Source organism: Calidris pugnax, unplaced genomic scaffold, assembly GCF_001431845.1.
Source record: "Calidris pugnax isolate Ruff unplaced genomic scaffold, ASM143184v1 scaffold4, whole genome shotgun sequence".
NCBI classification, from domain to species: Eukaryota; Metazoa; Chordata; class Aves; order Charadriiformes; family Scolopacidae; genus Calidris; species Calidris pugnax.
The window spans coordinates 5,073,359-5,095,534 of record NW_015090781.1 but is presented as its reverse complement, the minus strand read 5'-3'; the positions used below and the strand labels follow the sequence as shown (position 1 = coordinate 5,095,534).

Sequence of the window (22,176 nt, the reverse complement as noted above, 5' to 3'; positions counted from 1 at the left end):
TCACACAGGGTTGTAGGCTTTGCTTTCCCCTCACTGCTGTAAACTCCAGCCTGCACCAATATTCCTCTGCATTGTGACAATTCTCATGAAACAGAGACCATCCAGGAAGCCGGCATGTTTTCCCATTTAGACCTGTCTCAACTCATGGACATCAGGGAGAGAAAGGGGGTGGGGGCAGATCTGAGAGCCTGGAGTTGTGGGTTTGCTGTGGACACCTTTTCGTATCCAAGTTCTGCCTCACAGAGGCAAGCTCCAAGAAGCTAACAAAAAGGAGGGAGAATTCAGTACAAGAAGAACCTGTGCCAAAGGCATACACAGGTTAGAAATGAGTTGGTGGGGAGGGACTGGTGTGGTGGAGTGGATTTATCAGGTAGATTGTTGTTGGTGCTTCAGAACATAGTGTAGCCCTAATTGTGGGGTATTAAGGATAGGAAACACCACCACGTTCAGGTAAAGCTACAGAAGAAACTGCAAAATACAGAAGGCACATTCAGAACCAAGATCAACCCACGGAAACCAGAGCAATATGGGGTGCCAGGGCACCTGTTGGGAGAAAGGAGGAATGGGAAATAGCACCAAGGGGGGATGAAGGCTTCCAAAACCATACTTAAGTAGGAGTTCTAACTCCAGCTCCCCTCCCCACTTTCCTTAGAGACCGGGTAAATCCTACCAGCTTTTATGCCATGACTGCTTTTCAGCACATACTCTTACAGAATGTATGTCTGGCAACTATTGCAAAGCTGGGCAGCTCTCCCATGAACTTGTTTGTCCTGGATGTGATGCATGACTGAAATGTCATTCCTGTAAAGCAGCAGCTCAGGCAGAAATCATTTAGTCCAGCAGATTTATACCAGTTCAGGATTTGACCTGGGTGTTTATTACACAGAAAACACAGCAAGAGGAGGGGAGAACATAATCAAACACAAACACTTGCCTGAACCCAGAAGGTAACGGGGCTGGAGAAATCCAACACTTTGGCAGCCCATGCATCTCAAGGAAAATGTTGTTCTTCAAACTGACCCTTAGCTGACTGTCCAGCAAGACACCAAATGGCTTCTCCATGTTTTACAAAAATTGCCAGAACCACTTGCTTTTTAAATCTATTAAAACAAGCTAAAAAAATCCTCTGCCATTGAAATTCTTCTGTGATAATGATAATTAATGGAAAAAACAAAGTTTTCTAAGTGGAAGGCAATACATTAGCATTCCAAAAGCACAGAGCATTAGCTACTCTTTAATTAAATGATTTCAAAGAAGATCTTTGTATATAATTGCTATAATTTAGATGGAAACAATACTACACTAAATGTAATTAGAGGAATGTGAACAGAGAGGGATGTTTTCCTCTGTGCTGCAGAGATGGTTCTGGGTCACCTGGTTCCTGAAGTAGTAACTTGCCCCCCCTCCATGCTAATAAAAAGCTTCTTAAGCCTGATCAAACATTGCAGTGCAGCTTTCACAGACAATAGCTTCTCATATGCAGAGAAACCAGCAAACAACCGTGCCCCATGAGCACTATTCACCGACAATAAATACAACCCAGACACCTACAGCATTTTTTGACTGACCAGCCAACATGTAGAAGGTTACGGTACACTTCAAGATGACTCTGTTGTGAATTTGAAACTTCTATGAGAGTAAGCAAACATAAAGAATGGAAAAAAGTGCTCCAGTATGTACATCTGGATTTCCATATCCAGTGTGGCTGGGCAAAACAAGTCCCAAGGAAAGAGGCAGAAAAAGAGATTGGTGGGAGTTCATTTTTCCTTACTCAACTGGCGAGTCCTCGCATCACTTTGAAGATATCGTCTCAATTATCTTGGCTGATTCCCATGTGCCTTTGTTTCTCATTTACTTTGTCTGCTCATTAAATTAGGGAGGTGGAATTTTTCAAATAAATACAGCTAAACTATCAAGATGATACAGGGGAAAAGGGGACATAAAGTAGTATGAATTTTTCCTCAAAAACTGTCTAACATGGTGTAACTGAACGCTTTTAATTGCCTCTTGCAAGAATAGAAGACAAAAGAAGAGAGCCAGGTTTTCAAGGTCCAACTCTGGGAAGCCAACACAAAAAGTATGTTTTGATTTTTTTTCCACCTGAGCAGTCTGATCTGGAAGTCCTTGAGAAGCAATAAATACAAGAGCCCAGATGGCATTTAGACAGAGTAAGTTTTCTGACTAAGCTCAATTTAACAAAGGTTCTCCAACCTAAGCCATGGGATGGTAATTTACAGGCTTTAGACAGAATAGATTTTGTTCTGTCCCTCAGAGTAAGCGTTAAAACTCCACATAAAATCTTAGCTAATAGGACAGCATCTTCTCAACTGGCTCTATGCATAACTCACAGTGAAACCATTGCTAGGAAACCAGAAAGTGCTTCCCAAACCCTTCTTTGGAGAAACAAGGCAAGGCTTTTATTGCCACGGCTGGATGTTATTAATTTGCAGAAAAAAATATTAGGAACCTGGAAAACAATTCTGAAATGCTGACAGATTCAGGACGGAATAATTTTGGAAAAGGTCATTGGTAATACCGCCATAATTGTATCTTTTATTAATTTTTTTAATACAGAATAACATAAAAATACAGTATATACTGGCTGGATAACCTTGCACAGAACCTACTTTAAAGGCTTTTTACATTTATACAGTGTTCTCCTGTCAAATCACATTGCTTTTGCCTTATCATTCCTTGTATTGTTGATAGTTGTGCTTTTTATGTAATTCAATATTGCTCATTCCTGACAGGTCAACAGAATGAACTGAGGAGCACAAGATAATAATTCATCCACCTCTGGTCCATAGTTTCAATCCCTGTCCCTGCCTAGGGTATGAGAAATAGATCCTCAAGTAATAGCTCCTGTATTGCTCACAGATGTATCCATCTGGATCTACCCCTTCGGGCAGTTTGAGATGAGCTGCCCAAGCATGGAAATGGAAATGTCTTCTCATGCCTAAACCAAGCCCCCTTCTATCATTTCTGAAGTAAACTGGCAGGACATTAAATGGAGCAAGCATGCATTGAAGCTGCCTGTACTTGACTTGTCTGGATATAGATGGAGAACTTCACTGTTCAGCAGAGCTCCTCTGCATGTACTGGGAGATAATGGTCAAAGTCCCTGGTTAACGTCTCCGGTCCTCAGCTGTGCCCATCAGTGAGACAGATGAGTGAAGATACAAAGGAAGTAAGCAGCTGATAAGGTCATCTCTGTCTAGAAAACTAGACAGAAAGAGAGCCAAATATATATTTCAATAATACTGAAAAAAAGCTAATTGCAATGTCATCATAGACTGTTTCACTTAGGAAAGCGTGAAACCAACCTCACCTTTCCATCCCCCTTTTTATTGTAGAAAAAAAATGCTTGCAGACGAAGTGTTTTAGCAAGCAAAAAATCCCCAATAGCAAAATCACCCAAATCAGTAAATACTTGTTGACCTGAATCCGTGCTTTCATTGTGGGAAGGTAGAGTAAGAGGAAGTCAAGCAAGATTGCCATCTGATTTCAGCTGAAATCACTCTTTTTTTACATCTGTGCCTCTAACAGGTGGTGACACAAGTAGTTATTCAATGGGTAAACCCCAAAAGTGCTAGGAAGCACTGGAAGAACAACCTCCTTACAGGGAAAGAAGTGTGTGTTGGCTTTTTACTAGTCCCCTGGACAGGATGAAGTTTTCTCACCAAAACCAGGGGCAGATCTGGGAAACCACAGCTACAGGAGCACTAAGTGGTTGATCCACCACAGCTGAAGGCGCTCGTTCTCTCCTTGATGACCAGCAAAAAGAAGCACATGTTGCTACTGCTGCAATTTTAAGAGCTAACCAGGCATCCAAGGCAAACCTCCCTTCCCAGCAAATATCACCAATGTGGTTTCATGAACAGAGTTTGGTCAATGCCACCCTCAATGTAGCAGCATAGCACAGACCAGAGAGCTCCTCTCCACAGACTGCTTCGATAGGTACCAGATGGGCTGACACAGTCACCCAGGCTAGGTCCATGCAAGCATCAGCTTGGACCCATCAATGCAAAAGCCAAGCACCAGAGCTATCCAAATTTGGCTGGTCTGCTCTTGCACACTAAAGCCATTTAACTTTTGGGCACGCTGCGTAGACGCGGGCGTGAGCTGTTGCCAGGTAAAGCCTGTGTATGTCTAGTGTTCTGCATTTCCATTCCTGTGGCTCTTGGCAAGCTTGGAGAATAAAGCTTTTCTGCAAGATCTACTCTGGCATTTATACAAACAGTGCTGAGATGGAGCTAAGAAGCCCAGCCAGATCTGAGCTGGGGTTTGCTGTCGGTTATTGGACTTTATACCCCCCTGCTCCATGCTCCAGGAGAACTGATTAGCTCAGCATCAGCATGGCAAGAACATATGGAGGTAACAAACCAGTTGCTGCCATTTCCTCTAATTCAAAGTGCTGGGCAACATAGACCAGAGTTGGAGAGATGGCCTAACAAAAAGAGTCAAGATCCAGGCAAACATATTAGCTCCAGCTGAGAACTGACTGTGTCCCTGTACAAGGTTCTCTCACTTCCATAATTGCCTTGATTTGGTTTGGATTTTTCTCCCCACTACCCAAGTCCTACGTTACCTGGGAAAACAGGGAGCCTGTGCTAGAGATCCTGGCTCAGTACACACACTTACAGAAGAACTTGCTACACAAGTGTACCTCCATCACCTGTTGACATTGATAGCTTTTGAGACAAAGAAAAAACTAACAATTTCACACAAAAAGGTGGCCTGTTACAAAATCTGGATCTGAAGTTAAAACGTAGCAGTAAAACAAGACTAACTTCTAAGTGCAGGCTGGAGCTGTTAGGACCAAAAGTACACAAGCAGCAACAGAACAGTTGCAAAGTGGTGGGGTTAGGTTTTATGAACGGGGAGTGAGAGATGAGCTATTTCCCCATGAATTAAACATAAATCATGACTTTACAGAAAACCAAATGGGCTGTGTAACCTCCTGATTTGTTTTTTATTAAGGTTTAGATGGAACTGGCGTTAAAGGAGGTCAGTAGTTACATGGAAATTGGATGGAAAGGGAACCAGACGAGGCAGCAGAACCTAATTGAAAGAGACACAGATCAGCAATTAGGGAGACTGGAAGAGGAACAGTTATACTGTCTCATGACTGGTACGATGATGTGGGGAGCAAGAGACTGGAAACAAAGGAAACATAAAAGATGAAAGATGACACTGGGAAGGCATTCAATTGCCACCAAAAATATCTGTCTGATTTTTTTCCTAAACGATAAATATGGTCTTTAAGAGCCACTTTGGAGCTTTTAATTCAGTTGCTTTTGGCTGACCTGTTAACTAGGAACAGTAGCCTGAGGGCAACTGGGTGATGATTCAGGGCTGCTGTACTTCTGTCTGTGGACAAGGAGAGAGTAAGAAAAAAGGCATTTTTTCTAGAAAGAAGAGATGTGTTTTCTTCCAAGTGAAATATACCATTCATTTCTATCTACATTTTCAGCCAGTACAAATTAGTCTAATTCTTATAGACCATCTCAGATACAGGGCCTTGTTCTAATGCTACTCTTCAGAGGAAGAAAAAACAACAGCAGTGAAACTACCAAGAATATACCAACAGGAGACAGCAGCTTGCATGATGACAAAACCTTGGTCTCTGTTCTGTTTCCCAAGGGGAAGGGTCAACTGAGAATTTCACGGCATTTTTCATGCAGATGAAGTCTGAAGGAAGGGGTTTATTTCAGCTTCCAAACTGAATATCATGACATGGAGATATTTCACAGAAAAGAAATTCAAGGTGTTGACTAGCAATCCATATTGAACTGGTCATGGAAAGCTGCACCCCTGGCCAGACTCCAGGTCAGGAGGGAGAGCAGAGATGGGGCAGGGGAAGAGTTTCTGTGAATACAGAGAAAAAAACCAAAATCTTGTGATAAAAATCCTGCAGTACGATCATGGCAGACCCTTTTCCCTCAGCTTTGGAAAACAGTTCTGGGATTATTCATCAGCTCAATGGGCACTTCCTTTGAAGTGCCAGCAGAAGAGGAAAACCACTGCAAATGACACGGTACAGCATGATCTTTTAGTTAGCAAGTAATGCCAAGTGCAATTAGTAAGTAATCTGCGGAACGTATAATTACAAAGCAGCCCTACAGTTTGGGCTCGATTTCTGCATTAGCTGCACAAATACTGCACAAGGCAAGGGGGGAGACAGGGATTTTTTTAAATTATTTTTTACTTTTTAAATACAAAGTGCTATCAAAATAAGAACTTACTGAATGACAAACCAAACCTTTTGAAATCTGGTCTTTAAAAAATTTATTGCCAATGTTCCCAAACCACTTTACATGACAATTGCTTCAAAAGAAATCCCAGCAACATGAAAGGGAATGTGAGACACCTGGGAAGGGGGATGGGAAAGCTCGTTAATTTTTAATGCTGTTTTTCAGAAACATTCTCTCTCTTCTTCAGGCACTCATGAAAGACAACCAGTTTCTGACAGCTTTGAAACCTGAAGATGCTGTCTCCCTCTTCTAGAAAAGATACTGGCAGTTATCAGCAAGCTAAGTGTTGCCTCCACTAATGGGTCTGTGGTCCCAACAGAGGCAGTGCTTGCCCTTGGTCAGAAGCTGGAAAACAGCTGGATGTTCAGTCATTTCAATCTTTCATCCTATGAATCAGCAGATTTCCCAACAGAGATGTCCAACACAAATGTGGAAGCCATTGCTCAGAACACGTAAGCTCCAAACACATGTGATAAGGACAGCTTGGGGAGGAGCAGTGACAAGCTTTGTCTGGCACAGGGTATCAGAGAGGAAGGCTCAGAAGAGAGGAAGAGATCTGTACCTGACTGGGCAACAGCACGACCGGGTGGCTGACCAGTTATAGTAGGAGAATTTTCACAGGTTTGGGTCAAGGGGGTCATGAAACAAGGAAACCATATACAATGATCATAAGAGTACAACTTCTCCTTAGGAATAAAGGCTTATAGCACTACCTGAGCTACATGAGATGCCTCAAACTATGGTACGGCTGCTCTGGAGAGCTGCTCTCCACCACCCACTGCAGCCCAGTGATGAAAAACCTGTTAGAGTGAACTCTGCAGCCAACACAGCGCTGACCCTTCCCAGCTCCCAGAAAAGCTGGTGTGCTGTACAACCCTCTGCCCCGTGCAGGATCAAGGCCAGGCTGAGCTGAATGGGGGCTGAGGCCATACAGTTTCTCAGTCCCCTGAAGGCTGGTGGGATCAGGGCACTGGAAGGGCCCTGGAAGGGATCAGGGCATGGCTTGCTCTAAAGGAAGGTGAGAGACTCATGAAGACCGTATGTTTTTAGGACAAGAGGAAATGGCCTCAAGTTGCACCAGGGGAGGTTCAGATTGGATATTAGGAAAAATTTCTACATTGAAAGGCATAAAAGATTATCAAACATTGGAACAGGCTGCTCAGGGAAGTGGGCCATCCCTGGAGGTATTTAAAAGATGGGCCGATGTGCTGCTTAGCAACATGGTTTAGTGATGGTTTTTGTCAGTGTTGGGTTGATGGTTGGACTCGATGATCTGAAAGGTCGGCCTAGACAATTCTCTGATTGGGGGTGTGCACAGGGCCCTACACCTGGCCGTGCACCCCACACCAGTGAAAAGAAATCGTGTTTCAGCCTGCTGCTTGTTCTGACTCCTTCTGTGAGGGCTTTTTTAATTCACTTCAGTGAATAAAAGCCTCCAGTCAGCACACCTTTTTCCAGTCCTCCTCCCTGCACATGCTTACCTCTCCATCCACCTTGTCTGAGGGTTACAGACATCACTCAGCAACTCCTTTCCCCTAAGGAATGGGAAAGGTCTGCACAGTGGGGTACTCATCTGGGACTCAGTAAACCTGATTTAATGCCAAGCTCTCTCCCTATGACAACCTGCTGAGTGACCAACCACAGGGGTGTCCGTTCTTCTGCCTCAGTTTGCCCACCTGCGGTATACAACTAAAATGTTGATTTCTTTAGCATAACATTTGATCTATTGTCCATAAATAGCACCTGACTCCAGTGAGAGTAATGTTTGCCTCAGAAAGCCAAAGACAGACAATACATGGCCACAGAGCCCAGCGCCTTCTCCATCTGTTATGGCTTCTGCCAGGAATCTTCTGAGTACACGGCGCAACTGCTGGGAACTGATCTCAGGTCACAGACATCCTCTTCCTAAGGCCCAATAAATCACACGGTGCTGTCTGAGAAAGATTACTCTAAGCAGATGTTCTCATCACCTGATTTGTCTATTCAGGTGCCACAGAAAGACCTCAGCTCATCCTGCAAGCATCAGCAGCACAATCAATATTGTGACTCTGTGCTGTTTAGGTGAATTCATGCAGCAATCCAAAGACTAATGAATAGACTACTCCTCTGGAAGGGAGGGAGATGGGAGGAGGAAGTGACACTGATTAATCTGTGATCATTAATAATGTTTTTAAGTCTTGCAAACGAAGATAATGATATGGGTAATCAACTGTCTTACTCCAGGGTATAAACTGATCGTCTGCTGGGATAAAATGGGAATTCCTATAACACACATTTTCTTGTCCATTGTAAAGTCTCTTGATGGCATTAGCAGATTGATCATTTTCTCACAACGTCCCAGCTATTCATTATTTCCAGAAGGTTTTGAAATTAGATCAGATGATACAGAAATGCAGCTCACTCTAGCAAATGCCAATATCCTTTCAATCATTTTGGTTTCCTAACTTCATAATTACATTTGCAATTTTTGTTCTCAGATCAAGTTCTAAATTTTACTTTTCTTTCTGCATGCAGTCATTATTTTCACAGATTCGTTTTAATTTCATGGACCCTACTCTGAAGAGTCCTTATGCAGGTTTACGCACTGCGGTCTGCACAGCCCCGTGAGTGAGGACAGCGCGATGAACTCACAAGGACACATCGAGCCTTGCAGTAAAACCCATAGCCAATAATAAAGCCAGTCACACCAGAAACAGATATTGCAATAAACATAAAAAGAAAGGAAAACTGAAAGGTAAGATAAAACCACAATGGGGACAACAATTAAAACCTACCAGTCCTTTCTTAGGTATCCAATGGTACCTACACAACTTGGATAAAAAACCTGGTTTTGGAACCTGTTCTCCAATCATTCAAAACCCTGGGAGTTTTGGCAGGGCTGAGAGTAAGCACAGGCTGGCTGGTCAGCTCTGGTTCCCAAAAAAGAAGTGAAGATGAATAAGGGTAGAGTTCAGAATCCTTTACCACAACAGTCCCCGTACACGATCCCTTCTGTTGTGTTCTGCACTGGAAGCTGCAAGTTGGATTTAGCTTTCTACAGAGCTCTGTGAAATCTTTCCTCCAGATTCCCTCTTCACCAAACCCTCTGTTGAGCTCAGTAGCAGCAGAAGTTGCAAAAGAAAATCTGTCTTTTTTTCCAGACAGAATCTTTCTCTTTTTCTCAAGCAGAGCGAAGTGAAGAGAGCAGATTGATGGCAGGGGAGTTTGAAGGCCTCCGCTGGGCCACAGGAATTGAGGAACGCTGCGTCTGTGTCTTTTGTTTATGTTGTGTTGGACAAGAACCTCAATTTCTTTTAAGAAAACCAATCTCTTGCTGTTTCTGCCATCCGCTCACCTCTTCTCTCATTTCCTGAGGTTGCTAGCAGGGGTGCCAGCTACGGAGGGCGAAGGTTGAACCAGCAGGAAGAAGGCCAACTCCTCTGACCACATCCCAGCAAAGGCACTATTTTCTGTCACCTCTCTGTTTTCACCTCACTTTTCTCAGCACAACCACTCAGAAGTGGCAGATCCGCAGCTCCTTACCCCTAAGCAAAGGGGCAGAGTCTTTCAAGGACATTGTGTCAGCTTGTAATTTTCTTTCCTGTATCAGCTTTTAAATGTGACAGAAGACTTGAGCAGAAGGCAGTGAATGTTGCCTTGCTTAAAGAGGAAAGATGATAATCACCTTATCAGAAAGTGACAAGAAAATGACTCTTGGCTCCCATGTAATTTTGAACTCAGTGGGAGCTTGGACCTGGGAGCTCCTGCCCCTCTCTCATACTCAATCTGCTAAATCTCTGCCGAGTGCTAATCAGAATCTGTCCACGTTGCCTTCATACCTGCACATACTTTGCTGATGTCTTCCACAAGTCAGTGAAGTCTTCAGAGTAAGAGTTGACTCATGAAACTCCTGGCCACACAGTATTGTGAACGGTAAATTTTTTTAATGGGATTTAGGGGAAAACCCCCTCAAAAATAGAAAAAAATCATTAATGTCTTAGAAATACAAATAATACCATGTTTGGCCAACTTATTTGCAAAATCTCTGTAAATGAGAAAAGTGTACAAGGGAATTATATATATATATTTTTTTAATATGTATTTTTCTCATCCTCACTATTGGAGCATGGAACTGAGCTAGAGGGACCTCTGATTTGACTCAATATGGCCTGTGCTTTTAATGCTCTCTTTCTCACCTCAAACCTCTCTTGGCCTCCATCTCACCTTTTCCAACATTTCTCTATTACTTATTCATTCTGCCCCATACCGCCCAGTGATGGATTGCCAGTAATTTTGTGGGTCTCCCGGAAAAAAAAATACTCCCACTTCATCTCTGGTAAAGGTGCATGACCACGTAAACGAGAAGGTGTTAGAAAGGGCCAGGGCTCATAACCTATTCATTTACAACCAGGAACATCTTCTAACATACACACAGCCAAGGGCAGCAGTCACAGCGATGTTGGCAGAGCAGCTCGTATTAAATCCCCTCACTGAAATGTTAATGCTCAATGATGCATACACACATATATATGGATCATTAGGTATACATACATAGCAGCACGTATATATTTATATACACTCACGTGGGTGTGTCTACATAAATATAAATTTATCAGCACAAACTTAATGAACCCCATCTATAAATGAGTGTCTGCACACACACGTGTATAATGAGTCTACTAAAACGACAGCAAAGCTCTGCGGTGCTGTGGAGCAAAAAGGTTATTTCTCTTTATGTAGGTCTGGAGAGATGCTTAGCACAGGATATGAAGCAGCAGGGACAATTGTTATGAGTCAGAGCTGGAACAACCCTTCTCTGGACCCACAAAAACATCTTTTTTCTGATTTGAATGGTACAGACTAGCAGCTCTCTCGAGCAAATACTACTCTGGATATATCACAATCAACTAGAAAAGAAATAAAGTCTGAGTTCTTTCCCCTGGTGGATGATCTCAAGCAAATAACATGCTGTGCCTATGGCTGGTCAACACAGAAATGTTAGATCTGACCCATTAGAACATGAAATCATTAAGAGAGATACTACTTGCCAGTGAAAGTCAGAAAACTGTAGATTTCAAAAAGACTAGTGCTTTCTAGGCACTCATTGCACCACCTAGGAATGTGCCTAACCCGCCACCCTTACGCATTTGAGTTATTTTCCAAAAGCACCCTTTCCTTTCTATAGCTGCTCTCCTCACACCTGCACCAAACGCTGCAATGTGCTTTGGGACACATCTCGAAGTGATGTGACACTAAGGGAGCTGCACTGACCATCCTGTCAGATGAGATGATTGTCAAAACAACTGCAAAAGGAACCACAGAAGTGGACGACCAGCCAGGAATAGGGAAAGGGAGACTGGATTCACCTTGGTTTGGCAAGAGCTCCAAGTAAGACCAGCTCACACAGTCTTGTGTTACTTCCCTGTGTGTCACAAAACTACATTCTTAGAAAAGCCCACTCAGCTATGCCTGTAAGGAAATAATTCATTTCCTTATAGCTGTAGGAAATAACACAACCATAGAATAATTTAGGTTGGAACACATGTCTGTCCAACCGACATCTTGTCCAATTCCCCACTGAAAGCAGCTCCCAAATCCAAGTACACTAAGATATTCAGAATCATATAGTGCCCCTACATGCAAATTGACAGATTTTACCATATTGATAAGTTCTTTAGGACTGTCTTAGAACATGTATACACAGCATAAAGCACAGAAGACCCAAAACACCTAGGATGTTCGTACAATATAGACAGCTACTGCAAATGCTCACATAACAGCTGTGAAACGGTATGAAATTCTGTGGTAAAAATGCTAATGCTTCCTACAGCCCAGAGAGCCCCTCACAGGATGTGCCACAAAATGAAGGCTGGGAATAATAGTCATTTTACTGATATACTGATTTTAATAACATAGTTTTATGATAATATTGTTAATAATGCAATATGTTAATAATAGTTGGAGTATAATGACTACTTAATACACATTCCCCTCAGAATATTGTTTTTTTGGAAGTAGTTGAACACAGACCACTTTGATGCAAGTAAGTGGAAGAAATTTTTCTAATAGGAATCAGCCGAGACCACTATATGAAATATTTTGAATATTCCAGGATGAAAGACAAATCTTTAAAAGCCACTAACCTACCCAGTTTGGCAGTACACAAATATGAGCACACTCTTGGTCCCTCTGCCTCAGCCCTACTTCTACTGTGAGAGCTCCCACTGTTTCTATCATCAGCTCATCCTAAACCATTTTGCTCCTGTCAACAGTTTCTTGAAATCATTGGGATTTCTACCCACAAACAAAATTCCACGTACCCCCAAGCACCATGTGTTATCTTGGTTCAGAGGATGGACAGCAGCAATAGAAAGACATTGATTTCTTCTCAGCCAAAGCTTCCACAAGCTCAGCACGATCCTACACTGCCCCCTTATAGATGAGTTCACTAAAATTCTCATTGTGAGGAATACTAAGTGATCTGCATAGAAATGGTTCACATACAGGCTTTATAAATGAGCTCTTTCCTCCTCAGTCCCTGTAAAGCTGTGGATAGGAATTTCTCTAAACATTTATGGCAAGTATTATGTGAAATTTCTTTTTATGGCTTTTACAGACTATTAAGAATAGTTTTAAAAATTGCTAATGATGACAGTAATAATAAAACCAATAACAATAGCAATAATAATATGCCTGCAAAGGTTTCAGAAGAAAAAGTCAGCTCTCAGCAAAACTGATACACAATATTCAGCGAGAAAACTCACTTCCGACATTCTCCATCAGAAGACTACAGAGATATAAGTAACAATAACCTTAGATTTAAAATGCATCTTTCATCTCGAAAGAAAACTGCATTGATTTATAAAGCAAATGGGCTAAATCCACAGCTAGTTGAAACTGATTAGCTCCATTGATTTCAATGAAGGTGCTGATGTCCAGATTTATCTGAGCTCGGATGTGCCTCTGCACGTGTGTGTGCCCGTGTCTGCATGTGTGTGTGCTTGGAACCTGATACACATTACATATTGCACAAGGCATTTCAGAGAAAAACATCATATTAACCAACAAAGTGACACATTATTGCTGCATTTGGAGAAAAATGCATAGAGTGAACAGAACGCAGTCTCTAATCTTTAGCTGTGGATTGGCATATATTTCCCCAACAGGGTGCTTGCAGCAGCCTTGTGAAAGGGCTCACAGGTATATCTTATGTTGTTGTGCTTTGCTCTTTGCAAAAATAGGGGTAATATTTGCAGATAGGAAGGCACCAGATGCACAGATATTCTACACAAACAAGTACTCCACTTTTATGAAGAAAAAGCTGAAGCCAAGCATGGTTGGAGTAAAGGAAAAGGCAGCAACCCTACCGGAGTTGATATCACCTCTACTGCAATAAAATCTCAACAGCCCTCTGTGACATAAACACAGAGGCTGCCTAGTTCTGCCCCAGCACTGTTTGGGAAACAAACTTGACTGCTGCTCCTATGCTTTATAGACATAAAGGATAACCATAATTACTTAGCCTGGCTTCCTAGGACACTTCAGCACAGGAGATAGAGATGGGCTATACAGGAGTTGGCTACATCATCTTGATCCTCCCAAGACTACATTGCCAACACACTTCTTCTGTCATGGCATAGATGGCAAAGAAACTGGCTCAAATGACTCTTTGCCAGTGCCTTTCTTCAGACCACTCCTCACCACACAGTCACTTCTGTCTGTGTCAGGCTGACGTAGGTCTGGCTGTTGAAAGGCATGCCAACACAAATCACGCAACCCAGTTGGAATAAATTCAAATCACCAGCAGAAATGCCCAAGACACGTAACCGTTATCTGATCCAAGCTTCCTCAGCAACTGATGACAAGCATACCCAGCAGTCTACTCTCAGTCTGTCACTACCTGTGACACCAGCAATGAGATCCGCCCACGCGTTTCTGCCACCTAAGAAGGCAGATGGACTGAAGCCTAGAAGAAAATATCCTGGGCCTGAACCTCTTTTCTCTTGCAAAAATCTGCAGGAAAGTCAGGCACAGGCGCAGAAAGGAGGAAAAGCAAACTGACTGCAAGGTGAAATTTATAGTATATCTTCTGCCCCCTGAGTTGGGAAACAGTGTCTGATGTGATTAACCAAAGGCACTCCTTCATGCCACTGCAGATATGTTTGCAGGCATGCCTCTGCCTAAAGCATCTCAGCCACCTTGCTTTCCAGTCCTTTTCAGAAAGCTGTTCCAGCCAGCTCAGAGAAAATACAGGTACGGAGTCCTTGCTTTATTCAGAATCCCAGAACAAAGTGCTCTGATCTGTTTTATGCAAGAGGTTGGATAACTCTTTGAAGATGCCTTTGAACTTAAAAAGTTCCGTCTCTCCCGTGGTTGTTAAACTCAGATCCCAGCCTGTTCTTGCGCCAACTTTATTCCACTGATTTCACCAGCTTTTCCCAGCACTTCAGCACTCTTGGGAGGAAGAAGGTCCAAGCACCTTCAGTGACAGCCCAGGCTCTTCCTTCCATGGTATGGGTGAACCATAGCATACTATACCCCAGACCAAGAAGGTTATTCTGAGCTCAGCTCCACATATGCACACTGAGAACATCCAGGTGTACCCCCACAATGCAGACAGCAAGCAGCTTTCTGCATATGCATGTTCATACCCAGCAGCAATCAAAACACAGTTAAGCACCACAACAGGAGCAAACACAGAACTGACATTACGTGCAACCATACAGATCCCTCACCTCTGAAGAGCACTGCAGTCCCTGGGACATCAGACCCAAGGAATGCAATCTCAGCAGTATTTATGAGAAGACACCTCTGCGTGTCATTAGTCCAAGCTCTTACTTCAAGACAGATTGTCGCCAACTACAGACCAGGGCAGATACGGCCTCATCTAGCAAGGGTTTGAAAACTTCCAGTGATGGTGACACCACAACTTCTCTGTAACCTGACCAGGGCTACACCACTCCCCAGATTTGCCTCCTGTCCTATCAGACTTCCCAGGCTACAGCTTGGGACCATCTCTCATTGTTGTACCCCCTGCCACTACTGGTAAGAGTTTGGCTCCATCATCTGCCACATGATGCATGGACACTCCATCTGGGTCTGTGACCATCAGCAAAACCAACAAAACAGCACCATGCCTTCATGCAACATGACACGTGTAGCTATACAGTGCTGCATTGCACACCATGCACTTGAGGATATCCATGCTCTCCCTTCTGCTATTACATTTTTTAAAAAGTTAAAAGCTGCTATACTTACGTCATTATCTGGGTCTCTATGCCAGGGTCTACAAGGGATCCATCCACAAAAAGTGGTGTTGATGTGAAACTGTATTTACTCCAGGATCTTCCTTCATCAAAACTCACCCTGGGATAGAAGCACACAAGATTTATACACATAAAATTACTTACTCTAGAGCAACTGCGGCAATTAAATGTTGGCTAAGGTCTGCAAGCTCCAGCAGCTAGATTTATAGACAAGCACCAATCTTGCCATTTCCCAGCCTGCTAATTCATGCTGTTGGTGTACTTTGAAAGATCAAAGCCTTAGAAAGTATAAACACTCACAATAAGGACATGGATATACTTGATCCAGTTGTACATCAGACCTCATGGGATCAAGGGGCATTGCCAAGTCCTGTTTCTGGATCTGCAATAGCACCTCGCATGAGGCAACACTCAGACCATAAGCAGCCCTGGCCCGAATGCATGAAAACTGCTGTCAACACCACCAGACATTTCGACCTATGCATAGCATTAGCTACAATCTCTCTAGCTCTATTAATTCTTCTTTACATGCCATCTCAGAGGGGTTTCCATTTTACAGCGATGTGGAGGAAGGAAGCCAAACTGAGCCACAGTCAGCAGTTAGTCTGGGGGCTCTTTGTTACAGTTGTAAAACAAAATTGTATGCTGGTTAAAATTAAAAGTCAGGTTAATTCACTGTCTTTCGATCATCTGTCCCTACCAACAATCACCACATGCCTTACTTTCTGTTTTTATCAAAGAGCACGTGTATCCTAACCCAGCTGATAGGGTCTTGGTTGACTTAAAGCTAGTGCAACAGGCTTTGAGATCAGCAGAGGAGGGTGATCAAACCCTGCTCTCAGCTACACCCCAGCAGGTCTCGGGAGGTGATTCTGCCCCTCTACTCTGCACTCGTGAGACCCCACCTGGAGTACTGTGTCCAGCTCTGGAGTCCTCAACACAGAAAGGACATGGACCAGCTGAACAGGTGCAGTGGAGGACCACGAAGATGATCAGAGGGATGGAGCACCTCTCCTATGAAGACAGGCTGAGGGAGTTGGGATTGTTCAGCCTGGAGAAGAGAAGGCTCCGGGGAGACCTTAGAACGGCCTTTCAATATCTGAAGGGTGCCTATAGAAGAGCTGGGGAGGGACTCTTTGCCAGGAAGGGTAATGATAGGACAAGGGGAAATGGTTTTAAATTGGAAGAAAAAAGATTCAGATTAGATCTCAGGAAGAAATTTTTTACTATGAGGGTGGTGAGACACTGGAACAGGTTGCCCAGGGAAATTGTAGATGCTCCATCTGTGGATTTGTTCAAGGCCAGGCTAGATGTGGCCTTGAGCAACCTGCTCTAATGGGAGGTGTCCCTGCCCATGGCAGGGGGGTTGGAACTAGATGATCTTTGAGGTCCCTTCCAACCCAAACCATTCTATGATTCTATAACCTCCCTTATTACTGACAACTGCAAAAGAGTAAGTGAATGAACAGTCTACCTGACCACACCAGTAGATGGACTGATAGTCACCCCGATAGCCTGTTCCCAAAACAACGTAGACAACAGCCAGAGGAGTTTGTGCACACCCAGCTGCTACTGCAGCAGAACAGACAGGCAACCTGCAGGCTGTCAGCATCCAGCTCCCACAGCTGATGCCCACGAACAGCTCTGAAAGCAGCCAAGTTGCCCTCTGACCCCAGATTCTCCAACACAACTGCTCCCGCGCAATTTCTGCCCAGGATTTCAGCTCCAAATTACACCAGCAAAGGAAGAACAAACAGAGAAGCACAAAGGTTTATTGGCTATAAAATTATCTGATCCTCTCCCAGCAGGGTCGTTACAGAGTTCTCTGTAATTCTGCAAGGTACCTGGGCTGTGAAGGCTGACAGATTACTCTCGATGGACATTACCAAAGAGACAATCATGGCACAAACTTCTTAGAATAGCAGGAAACACTTCCCATTTTAAACTGAGAGTAAAAAAGAAGTTCACCTTATTTTCCAGGCAAAGAAAGTTTTGGGGAGGATGCACGTCTGTGTGTGCGCACAGGCATGAGCACCTGGATTTGTCTCAGAGGGTCCTGCTAGAACCTGAATGCTCCCCACTCCATTTAGGTAGCACCAGGGACACTACCTGAGATGCCACCAAAGGACCAGGAGGCCAGTGTAATAAGTATTGCAAAGAATGGGTTACACCAACCTCAGATCTCTAGTGTGGAAAGCCAAGGCTTGCAGTCACCACTCCTTAAGTATCTGCCTCTCACAGCACCTCAGCAAAACACCTTCACCTGACTCACCACGAGCATCTGCCAGCATAGGAACCTGACTATAGACCAAAGACAGAAAGCTGGGAGTACAACAGTATACAAAAAGCTTATCTGCTCTAAATCTATTTATTTAAATGTATGTATCTTCCCATACACCTGTGCATTTGTATGCTGTTCTGCTTGCGTGCTTATCTATCTAAATAGCATTTCAATTTCTGGGCGACAGTATGCTTCATTAGCTTAGCTAAAGTTCTCTCGGCTTTTCAATTATCTGCCTCTCTTTTCTCCAGGATGAAACTTATTGTACAATGTCGCAGCCTGAGAACTAATAGATATACATGCACCCTTCAATCTATTCCATTCCTGCCTATAAAACAGGTGCCTACTGAAGCAATATGAAGGAAATTCCAAAGCCTCTAAGGGTACAATTTTGGAGGAAACCTGTTGGAGCTTATTGATAACAGCTCTAAATCACTAGTTATTTAACAGAGTGGGTGGAGCATTCATAGTGCTGCACATGCCATTTCTTAGTTGAAAGGGAGAACATCTGAGAGGAAGCTCTGCAAAGCAAAGGTGAACTGGCCTCTCGGCTCCTATGGATGTTCAACCTGCAACCAAATCTTTCCCAACATCTAAGTACAGGCACTTGGTCCATAATGTGCTTTTTACATCCAAAGAGTCTTCACAAGGTAAGACACAATCAAAACAGTTACACCTGGGTTGAATAATACAGTAATAAATGGTTAATACATGATTTAGAGCTCTTTCAATAAGAGGCTCACCTTTCACTCTTCCACAGCTCAACCTGCCACAGGTTGATGTACTTACTGCTGGTGACACCTACGCTTGGCTAACACACACTTCTCCTGCCTTGGCTCATACTTGGTTTGGTCCAAAGACTTCAACATGGTCTTGATGTCCTCTTTCCTGAGGGCACTTCAGGTATAGTCATGACTACTGAGTTACCTATCAGAGGCAAATGTTTCAACAACACATCCTTACCACAGACAGAAAAGTGGAGTCTGCTGGAAGCATCATTATGGCTCTGCTCTGTTGCTACTCTCACACGTCCAGTTATGGAGGCTGTTACCAAGAGGATGCTGGCCTAGACTAGCCCCTGGCCCTGACTCAGTATGGCCACGTATACTAAGTTATGACTGCAACAAGCAACCTCTTTCCTGAACAGCAGAAAGCAAAACAAAGATCGCAACCCTCATTTTGCATGCAATGATCTGATTGTAATCCCATGCAGAGGCACAGGCATCATAAAGAACACTTGGTTCCCCTATCCTAGAAAAATTACAAAGCCTTAGGAATACAAGCCAATACACCCTGTGGTTAACAATCCACTACCACACCGAAAGTAAAGCAGTAATTTCTTTAGCTCAGGTGGTAAAGAAATGTGCTAAAATGCAACATATTCAAACTTTAATAGAAACCAATGTTGCAGTCACCCCAGAGTCACCTGTCAGGTCAGGAATATGAAGTCCAGAAGCTTTTCACATTGAAAAAGTAGCCATTAATGTTCTTAAGGAACTCCTCTGGAACATTAGCTTGTGATGGTTAAAGACAGCCTGTCTTGAGGTCTCCAGCTTCTGAATAACTGTAATCTAACTGAAGGATTTTGTACAATAATGACTCAGGTAGAGGAGACCTTAACACCTCATCACTGCTGCCAGACACAACCGCTTTCTTTTTCTATTTGACTGAAGGCCACATTTCCTGTTCTGCATGAAAAGCATGAGATAGACATGTGCTTAGCACCATCAAGCTGAGAGACGACTCAATCTTGCAGACAGGAACACAAATCTTGTCTCTGAAATCTATTTCTAACTAATGCACTTCCAAACAACATTAGAAGCTGGCTAGGTCAGTTCATTCGCCATGCCCCTCTTTCACTCAAGACCAGAGACTGAAGATGACACTAATACACACATTTTCTGTAAACAAGGTTAGTTCTGAATTTCAGAATGCCTCTCCAACACTTAGCTGGCACAGGAGTGAGAGGGGCAAAGGCTAAGGAGAGGATAATTTTGAGCGGTATCTTTAGTGCTGTTATAACCCATTTATAGCAAAATAGTATCTTCAGCCCATTTTGCCCTATTTCACCTCCAACTCTATTCAGTTGCCACCACTGTATCTCTGGAAACTGATAGTGGAATACTATAGGAGAAGTGGTATTAGCAACACATCTCTATTGTTTGAATCAACAACTACTTCCCTTTGCTCTACCTCCCTTTAACTTAGCAGTTTAATACTAAATTCTGTAAACAAAAAGGAGAAGTGAGAGACGCATCCTCTTAGAAATACTTGAAGCACAAAGAATGACTTCTTACTCAGTATGTATGTGTTTGTAGCAAAGAAACCCCACCTGAAGTCTCATAGTACGTTACTAGTGCGAACAGTAATTCACATGTGTGAGATTAAGCATATAGCCATTATATTTATAAAATGGTAAAATAATCATTATAGTCATCAACAAAACAAAAAAGATGGTAAAACGCAGATAAAAATGATCTCATTTGTTCATTTTGTAGACACCAGCCGATACTGACCAGGTGATGAAAGAAATATTAGCACGACTGTCAGGTTCTCCCCATCAGAAAACTTCCTCAAAGTAACAATTTTCCTTACCACATGTGCCGAATGGGCACCGACGTGCGTTTCATGGCCACTAGTGCTCCTCCCCAGTCCAGAAACCACACATTGTATTCCTCCTCGAAGATCTGCAAACAAATGAGGTACTGCATGAGCGCTCCACCTCACTGGGAAGGGAAGATTAAGAAGAAGAATAGAAAAAGGCTCTATGCATTCCTTTGGTCTGCAAAACATACCTGTCTCCAGGAATTTCCACCATCAGAAGAGATGAACACACCAACATCAGTGTAGGAAAGCTCAGAGCCAATATTGCCTGCAACACAAGCATCAGACATTCTTGTATGGATGAACACAGAACTGCATTTTTCCAAAAAACCCAAAATTACTTGGCCTGATGAGTCCTTTTTGGCTGTTCTTGATTCCACTCTCATCTGAAAACAACACCATGGTCAGGCAGCAAGAAGAGCTGTGCCATTTGAAAATTCACACTGGGGAGAAACAGTATTATCAGCTTATTTTCCCAATAGAAAGCACTGCCCATAACTGCAAGCCATTAAAGGCAAGCTTATTCTGGGCAAGGACCAACTTACTCATAAATCTGTGTATGAAACCCCATGCCCATTTGGTGCATACAAATCATCAGAATGGCAGCAGAATAGTAGCTACTGTCTCCAGCTACCAAATATTTCATTCCATACACATTTTTTCTCTGAACTTGTAGACTTTGTGTTCTGGCTGGTGAGTTGCATCTCTGTGATTTGCCAGTCTTTGTCAAGGTTAGAGAATTACCTCTGTTTCTACTTCTTGTGTAAAGGAAAGCACCCAAAAGGAAGTTATACCGCTGAGTATAGAGGTGAAACCCAGGCCCCACTGAAGCCCATGATTATGGGGCTAGAAAGTTTACTCAAGATCCTGTCAAAATCTTCAAATACATAACTGACCTCAGAACCTGCGGTCAAATAAACAAAGCTTCTTCCTAGGTTTCCTAAGGGTTTGCAACTAATGAGGACTGTGATGTAATGAAATATAAGTTCCATTTGAAGGAAAACTTGTCTGTTTAGGTACAGACCTCACCTGCGGGCAGAAACAGCTCAGAGAATTAAGGTGGGTCAAATGCCTTTGTGGCAGAGACCAGACTGAGCAGCATTCTGGACAATGCTGATTGTTCTCATTGGCCTAGCTGTCTCAAATTTTGAGCTTAAACTTACTGGTTACTTGGTATGGTTCTTAATTTTAATCTTGTAATTTCCGTTGTAATGGAAACTGTTCTGCTGGTAGCCTTACAGGGTAAACTACTCTGCCTTTACCATGTGTTAAAGAATGGATACGTCACAAAGGAAAGCAATGTAAAGAAAAGCTCAAACATGGACCTCAACCATACATAGAGAAAGCACATCAGAATATCATTTGGAGACACTACCTCAGAGTTTGAAACGGTGTTTTTCCCTAGGTCCCTCATCTGAGACAGCAGAGAGAACCTCAGATCTTACAGTGATACATCCTAAGATTTACAGAGTAAATAATGAGCTTGGACTAAATCCCCAGCCCTTTGAAGCCTCTGAGCATCCACCAATAGTCGCAAGAAAGAAATGCCCAATATCTGAGAAACTTGCACGTGCTCTGAATAGACCTTATTAGCTTATTCTCCACATTGCCTTGAGGAGAAGCATCTTGCTTCTGCTTCAAGAGTTAAAATTTCCACAAGCACCAGGCTCACTGAACAATGTAGGCCTGTTCTAAATTAATTTGTTCTCACCTCCCCACTTCCCAAAGCATTCAGGGAAAAGCTGCCACAGTTACTCAGGAACTGTTTTTTGTGCTGATCTGTCAACAGTAC

The 22,176-nt window shown here is 43.1% G+C and overlaps 1 protein-coding gene across 1 annotated transcript in view; it reads right to left on the bottom strand.

The window, feature by feature from the left end:
• Nucleotides 1–22,176, bottom strand: part of SORCS3 (sortilin-related VPS10 domain containing receptor 3) — a 297,321-nt gene that overhangs the window by 38,924 nt on the left and 236,221 nt on the right. The window contains exons 13-15 of the mRNA XM_014957626.1: nt 20,576–20,652; nt 20,376–20,467; nt 15,492–15,599 (exon numbers count right to left, since the gene is read on the bottom strand). Of these exons, the coding sequence (XP_014813112.1) occupies nt 15,492–15,599; nt 20,376–20,467; nt 20,576–20,652 (277 nt within the window). The remainder of the gene's footprint in view (nt 1–15,491; nt 15,600–20,375; nt 20,468–20,575; nt 20,653–22,176) is intronic.